The sequence below is a fragment of the Spodoptera frugiperda genome, chromosome 18 (assembly GCF_023101765.2).
Source record: "Spodoptera frugiperda isolate SF20-4 chromosome 18, AGI-APGP_CSIRO_Sfru_2.0, whole genome shotgun sequence".
Taxonomy (NCBI): Eukaryota; Metazoa; Arthropoda; class Insecta; order Lepidoptera; family Noctuidae; genus Spodoptera; species Spodoptera frugiperda.
The window spans coordinates 4,999,473-5,007,700 of NC_064229.1; the positions used below are offsets into that span (position 1 = coordinate 4,999,473).

Here is an 8,228-nt window from a genome sequence, read left to right on the forward strand (position 1 = left end):
GTGAGTCAGTCTGTCAGTCAGTGAATGTATAGTAAAAATAGCGATTTTCTGACGTCAATATCTCAAGACCTACAATAGGTACATTAATGAAATTTTGTATTTTAGATAAGTAAGTAGATCTCGACAGATACTAGAAATTTCATATGCGTAGATAAAATAGATTTTGAGTTATAGGTGGGTCGAACTTGGCCCGAAATGGTTCGTGTAATATAACCCACGGCCGGTGTGTCGGTTTTTTTGCTCGAACTTGGCGGACACACTGCCGTGTGTCTAGATAGATTTTTAATTTTCATACTCTGTCATCATCCCTATTACTGGTATTTTGGTTAGCCAATAAGAAATAGCTAGATATTGATACAAGCATTATAATGTTCCAGACAGGTTTGGGCCAGACACTGTGCATCGGTATTGGAGGAGATCCGTTCAACGGCACCAACTTCATCGACTGCCTCGATCTCTTCTTGAAAGACCCCGAAACAAAGGGTATAGTGCTTATCGGAGAAATTGGTGGTAATGCTGAGGAGCTGGCATCTGAATTCCTCATTCAAAACAACACTGTGAGTATTTTTTGTTTTTTATTAATTTTATTTCGTCATTCTTGCACCATTTTGTTATTTCTGAATAACATATGGACACAAAGGTCGATTATAAATAAAAATTACAAAGAAGGTCGTTACGGCTCGGTCCCCGGCACGGTGCAGGAATTGTATTTTAGTCGGGAACGGTCTGGCAATCCTTCCTGCTTCCCCCAAGACGGGAGGAAGTATTGTATTATCAAATAAAAGATACCTACGAAACAGGCAAAAAATACGACATCGAAAACATTTCGGAAAAAGAATGATCTCCTTTATACTGTCTTTACTTAGGCATTTTTGTTGTCTACTGATGTAAATATGCAAATGCAACTCAAGTTTAGTAGCTTTTCATTATATTTAAGTGACGTCATTCTATGGAAATCTTGTATTGTAGAGGTAGCATATCAAATACCTAATTTATCTTTCTTCATAAGATTTACGACTTAATTACGAAAGTAGGCGGTTGTAATTTCATTGTAAAATAGTGGACACAGGCTAGTAGTCTATCCGGAGCTGCGGACTACCTACTTTACCGGGGCTCCGGCTCGACAAGCAGGAGTAGGAACGGGGTGGTTTTTAGTCAGTAAGAGTCTGAAACTCCCTCTCGCGTCGCCTTGGCAAGAGAAGTCATTGGATGATTTTCTCGCCTTAAAAAAATGTCTATTGTCTACATAAAAAGGTCATAAAAACATGATTGAATTAATACTGCATACATTGGCAACGTTATCGCGTTGAAGTAAAGCTTATCATATCACAGTAAATGATATTTTTGTACAGCCTCTTGTAAACAGGTATTATTTGCACTGTTTTTATCGAGTCACGACCACCATGACGTATAATTACGTCATGTATTTGCATGAAACGAACATATGTATTATATTTATACGTATGTTATTTATTAAATTTAGTGTTGACATGTTAATGATATAATATTATGGTATATTTTGTGTGGACCATGTCCTTATACCAATAGACTTCTGGTGAAACCTTTAGCATACTGCCTAGTGCTTTATTTAAGTACCTAATCAAGTTGAAGCGAAACAGTTTTAATAACATAGTAAAGGATGATGATGATTCATAAAATGATGTAAAGTAATGTTTTGTAAAGGTATTTAATACAAAATAGTCTAAAGTTAAAGTGTTAAATCAAAGTAATAAACTTACAACATGATATGTAATTACCGAACCAGCTACTCCTGCGTGTTTTCATTTACCTACTGCCCGGCTCCTTTTGATCGTAGAATGATCTTTTATAGCAAATAGCCTTCCTCGATAAATAGTCCAGGTATCGAACACATACATAATTATTCAAATCGAACCAGTAGTTCCGAATAAATGATTTCATTCTGGCATGGCATCTTTAGGAAAGCTTATCTATAGTTTAATAAATCCTATACAATGTTATTGTACGTTGTAGTCTACTGAATGTACAGTTATTTAGGTACATACAAACATGAAATGGTCTTGTGAAATAACATACATACAAACTAAGCATCTATAAATTACCTAACATGATGTTGTAATCAACAAGTTATTGGAGGATAATTTTGTAACAATTACACCCATTTATACCTATTGAAATTTGACCTAGCTGCATTCCTATAAGTATTGCAGCGTTATCATTTTCAATTTACACGTAGCTACTGCGCTACTAGTTAATATGAACCTCTTGTCTGTCGGTATACGAGACATAATAGAAAACATAGTGTGTTTCCAATCCCGATATACAAGGTGTTAATTATAATATTTTCATAAACATTACCTAGTACCTATCTTTAATAATAATATTTATTTCATTTAATTTCAGGGTCGGAAAGCAAAACCAGTGGTAGCTTTCATCGCAGGAGTGACAGCCCCACCCGGCAGGCGGATGGGTCACGCCGGTGCCATCATTTCAGGCGGAAAAGGAGGAGCCCTGGACAAAATCAAGGCTTTAGAAAAGGCTAACGTTATCGTCTCTCGTTCTCCAGCAAAAATGGGTTCGGAACTGTACAAAGAAATGAAGCGGTTAGAAATTGTTTAAAGACGCGTCGGTCAATATTACACATTGCCTCGTGTAATGTTCATCAAGACATGATATTTGCGTATACTAAGTTGATGTATAGTCCTATAGTAATATCTTGCTAATATTATTTATTTGCCCTGTTGTGTCAGTCAACAGTAAATTCGATTCAGGTCTGTTGCCGGGACTCGAGCGTCGAGAATATCCATATATTATAAAATCATGTTCTCTGGTTGTTAAAGCACGAATCGTTAACGAAGCACTTGTAGGTATATTAAGAAACTTATATTTAATATTTTAAGTGTTACGTTCGAAACGAACAAAATCGACTCCGCTGTAGTGAATAAAATTATGAAATTTATCCTAGATTACCGATCTTTGTGCTTGACGATTTTGTGTCTAAATATTGTGAACTCGAAATATATGCATACTATCTGAAATATACTTTTATTCATTAATTAAGTTACTTATTTATACAATTTTCTAATATTAAGCCTGAACATTTAACAGTAAGTACAGTGTGGCTTACAAAAACAGTACCTATCGGTTGAACTTTAATAACACATTTTTGTATTATAGCTTTTATGAAACACTAAATTATATTTTATGGGTATCGGTTTACTCATTTGTTTGACGAGGAACTCGACTAGTTTCAAGCCACGCAAGGGGCTCATACCTATATCGACATACCTACAATGAGAACGCTACGAATATCATGTAGCAGCGCGACATTCGTAGGCTCGCTAAACGTGGGGTGGTGGTTGAGTAATAGTAGTAGGTACTACAAGCTGTCAGCTTATAATATTTATTCAACACCTATACTCAAGTCATGGGCATAGTACCTACCCTATACTAAAACCATGTAGGTATTGCCTGAATAAAACAAACATTGATCACAAAAAAGTTTTAATAAGAAATGGCAAAACACAGATACTAACGATACACTTCGTACCGTTACCTTACATTTACTCGTAAGTCTGGTTACACGTCGAACATCAAATTACCTATGTCACTCCTAACTAGAGTCAACACTAATAAGTAACAAAGTACTACAAACTACGATTACATAGACCGTGAGATAAATATATTCACTTTCTATCACAGCTTAGGGTCTTAAAACTTAATTCTAGACACATATACTTTCATGAAGTTTCTTAAATTAGGTAAACCTAATATTTCTTGTCTTATACTTTGTACAAGACAATGAATGCTCACATTCCTCACATATTAGCACAAAGTATAAGCAAAATGTAGCACTTAAAATATCTTTTAACCAATTCAGGGGCAGGATGCTTCTTGTCCACACATATAATTATGATTAAACTAATGATATAATACTGATACAAAGGCCAGACTCAGCTGTACCTCTTACAAAATATAGATAAACATAATTATAATTAATGGAGATCATAAGCAGACATATTTCTACTGAAAAATAAACAAAAACAGAATAAGAAGTACACCTTAGTTATGTTCTTCTAACTTGACTCCTTTGGAATCACACAATAAATAAATCTATAATTTAAATTCTAAATAAATATGATACCCAACATGACACCGTTATGGTGTCATGTTGAGCAAAATGTCTCAAGGTGAATATGAGAGAGCACAAAATTATTACCAGCGGTCTCTTCTGCCTCGGCCATAGGAACCTCCTCCGCCTCTGCCTCCACGGCCGCGACCAGAACCTTCACCTTTCTCTTTTTCTCTACGCAATTTCATGGCTTCAAACCTTGACGCCATTTGATGCAACTCATCGGGAACTTCTTGATTTGCTTCTTCGAGGATTTTAATAAGTTCCTTGGCACTTCCCCAGTCTTGTCTAGTTACAAAAGTCAAGGATATTCCAGTTTTCCCGGCCCGGCCGGTTCTACCGACTCTGTGCACATATTCTTCAATATGGCGTGGGAAGTCCAAGTTGATAACATGCGTGAGGTCTTTTATATCTATCCCTCTCGACGCTACATCTGTTGCTACTAAAATATTTACAGAGCCATCAACCATATCATTCAAAGCTGCTTCTCGGTCCGTTTGATCTCTATCCCCATGCAATGATTGACAATCTATGCCTTTAATGCATAGTTCTGTAGAAATGTGTACTGCTGTAGCTTTTTTACCACAAAATATGATAACTTTATCATTTGGATCCATGTTGTTCAAGAAATCAAACAAGGCGGGTTCTTTGTCGTCTTCCTCAACAAATAGAATTTTTTGCGTTACAGTGTGAACAGCAGCAAGATCTAAAGATCCAACATTCACTTGTATGGGATCTTTCATGTATGACTCGGCAAGTCGCCGTACTCCTGGTGGCCATGTTGCCGAGGTCATCACTGTTTGGCGATCAGGTCTAACATCAAATAATGATTTCCTTATCTGTGGTTCAAAACCCATGTCCAACATGCGGTCGGCTTCGTCCAACACTATGTATGAGAAATTAATAATATTTAAATGACGAGCTAATACTAAATCGTTAAGTCTACCAGGGGTTGCTATAACTATGTCCACACCTTTGGACACAACTTTTATTTGTTCTCTACGATCTCCTCCTCCATACAAACATACTGACTTAATACCTTTATACTGGTACTTTGATACTTCTTTATCAATTTGTATGGCTAACTCTCGGGTGGGAGCCAGGATTAGTACCGTAGGACCTTCTCTCTCTTCTTTTGGCACTGTTTGACCATCAATATGAATTAGGGCTGGCAAAAGGAAAGCCAATGTTTTACCTGTACCAGTCTGTGCAATACCTATCATATCCTCACCGCTCAGAAGAATGGGCCATGCTTGACTTTGTATTGGTGATGGTGTTGTAAAATCCTGCTTGTATATCTCCGTTAAGATATCAGGGTAATGTTGAAATGCTTGTTCAAAAGTAAGGACTGGATTGGGAATTTTTCGCAACCCAGGCTTGTCATCAAACGTTCTTTTAACTTGAATATCAAAATTTTCTAATCGCCATCTTTTTACTTCTTCATCTGACATAGCTGCTACTGCAGGATCTTCTTTATAAAAATCTTTAATTATAGGGGGTAATTTTTCGTAACGGCTTTGCTGCACCTGATTATGATAAGCATTAAGCTTATCCCAGTCAATCACTTGATCTCCATTCTCGTTTAATTTAAAAAACTCTTTCGAACGTGTTCCACTATCTTCTTTGTTATCATGACCTTCCTTTTCATGAGGTTTAAAGTCTTCAACAAGTTTTTCTATCATTTGCTGAGCTTTGGATATAGCGTCATCCGTGCCGGTAAGAGTGACATCAGTTTCATTGCCATTGGAATCTCCTACTTTGATTCGGGCGTCTGATTCGTATTGAAGATCTTTTATTTTGGTTCCTCCTTTGCCTATGATACGCCCCACTTTATTAGAAGGAACATAAATTACCTTCTTATTGCCAGAGTCTCGTTGATAGTCACGCCGTCCGCCTGCTCCATCGTAGTTGCGACGATAATCACCACTGCCACTGCTGTTGCTGTTGCTAGTATTCCCACGTTCCCTCCAATTTGCATCATTACTCGAGTTTCGGTTACTTCCTCGGAACGTTCTGCCTCGATATTGTCGAGTTGGGGGAGCCGCTCCCGCTGCATTTGGTTGATATGCCGGAGCAAAATCAGCCGGCGATTCTTCAATCCAGTCGTCTTCAAAATCAGCCATTTTAATTTCAACTTAGTAGATATTTATCTAAATACCTAATATTCTGTAAGTTCTTTTATTGTATGAACTCTTCTAACACATAAGCCGCAAATTAAAGAATTTTAGTTATATGAAAATTATTATCTTCTATAAGTTTTTCAAAACAACGATCGTAACCGCGTTGTCCCTTCCTCGAAACGACAACGTGATACGATACGGTAGCCGGTAACTTGTCAATTTTTGCCGACTAGAGCATCATGTAGCTCGTACTAGACTTGTGCGAAATATCGATTTATCAAAATATCGATATATTTTTATACGTAAATTATTCAAAATTTTAATCATGGTCATGATCATTACTTTTTGGTATCTGCCGTAAGATACATACCTCATTATTTTTATCATTCTTAAAATAGCAGATTGAGGACTGAAGTACCTACACGAGAGCATAATTAATTAAGTACATATCACGCACGAAAACCTACCTCAATATTGTTATGTGGGACTTCAACACGAAACAGGATATTCGGCGATAATGCGCTGAAGGTGGGATGATAAGGATATGGGCAATAGAGCTCCAACAAAGATAGACATTAGCTGAATTCTTGGAAAAGGATCAGAATTCAGAATCCGTGTCAGAGGAAGTGGGCAAGATTGTCCTTTGAATTTGTTGAATATGATTACGATGAACTGCAACTGTTGGCACTACTTGGGTACTTTTTTTTATTTATAAAATGATACTAGTGATATTTTCCAGTTGACAAAAATCATCGATACTGTTTAAAATCGACACGAAAGCGAACAACTCCATAATTCCAACGCTTAATTTTTGGACTTGTAACATTTGTCTTGAATAATTTTGCTTACTGTATCACGAATAATTTGATTTAAATATGTAATAATGAGAAAGATAGAATTAAATAAATTTAAAAATTTTATGCCTCATTTTTCTTGTATAAAAGCTTTATTTTTGCTTGCTAGCTTTATTTTTATGAAGTTTGAGTATAACGGAACGGTTTAGTAGTGAAGCCCCTAAGATTAATTTAAATGCCGCTCAACTGTATTAATATCGATATCTTGATAATTAATCGTAATAAATCGGTAATCAATGTAAACAAGAACTGAAGTAATTATTTATTATTCTATTTTATACTCGGTACTTGACTAAGCCTTTGTTAATGCTTTACCTAAAAATATTTAAAATGACCATTGTCAACCTTGAGATAGAAATATCGGCGGTATTTCACTCCCATTTCTCGTAAGCATGTAAATTGACTTGTTGGTTTTGCGCCTGATTTCCTTCCGGTTGTGTCAGATTGCTTGCTGCTCTTTCGTGTTAGGAGACTTAATAATATATTCACTATATTTACTAACACTACCTCGCAAACATTGCACACAATTATGCTAAGTGAGCCAAAATTAACTACTCTAGTAAAGCAGATAGGTTAGTATGATAGATACTTTATAACTTATCGGGCTTTCAAACTTCTTCCATAGGTGTAGATAACCTTATTCCACAGGGCTAAATAGAGATGCCTGGACGAGATCTTTTTGAAATGTAAGTTCGTTTTTTTATTCAATCTAGCGATATTGCGTCAAACAGTTATACTCCATGAGGACACTGCTCTTATTACTCACCATGACTATCTTGTGATATATGGGTTTTGCTTTTGGATGGTATGAGGACATACGTTTACCGGTTTAAGATCCGGAAGATCGTAACATTGAATCATAATTAGAAAACTACAATCCGAGGTCGAGGGTACATCGCCATATTGGTACCGAGCTCCAACTCAGTTAGGATGATTTTTAGTCAGTAATGGTCTGGCACTGCCTCCCACTTCCCCCATGATGGTAATACTCATTTGAAGATATCCCATCAAAAAAAAAGTCTAAAACGAAAGCTTTACGCATTATAATCACAATTGCCTCAGATACTTTATTCTAGCAATATCGATTACTATTTTGTGTTTCCTAGCACCTTTAGAAATCAATAAATGTATGAAAATAATGAA

At 36.3% G+C, this 8,228-nt stretch overlaps 2 protein-coding genes across 3 annotated transcripts in view; one reads left to right on the forward strand and one right to left on the reverse strand.

The window, feature by feature from the left end:
- The window catches only part of LOC118281705 (succinate--CoA ligase [ADP/GDP-forming] subunit alpha, mitochondrial), a 16,957-nt gene extending 13,940 nt beyond the window's left edge, over positions 1-3,017 (forward strand). Inside the window, exons 4-5 of one of the 2 annotated variants that reach the window (XM_050700288.1) lie at positions 378-557; positions 2,383-3,017. In XM_050700288.1, the coding sequence (XP_050556245.1) occupies positions 378-557; positions 2,383-2,598 (396 nt within the window). In that variant the 3' untranslated portion in view covers positions 2,599-3,017. The remainder of the gene's footprint in view (positions 1-377; positions 558-2,382) is intronic. The other variant, XM_050700287.1, reaches the window with a different exon arrangement.
- A 449-nt stretch (positions 3,018-3,466) lies between these two features.
- Positions 3,467-6,459, reverse strand: LOC126911698 (probable ATP-dependent RNA helicase DDX43). The gene has a single exon (XM_050700273.1). It carries the CDS (start codon positions 6,232-6,234, stop codon positions 4,195-4,197), a length of 2,040 nt encoding a protein of 679 aa, XP_050556230.1. The 5' UTR covers positions 6,235-6,459; the 3' UTR covers positions 3,467-4,194.
- Between the last annotated feature and the right edge of the window lie 1,769 nt (positions 6,460-8,228).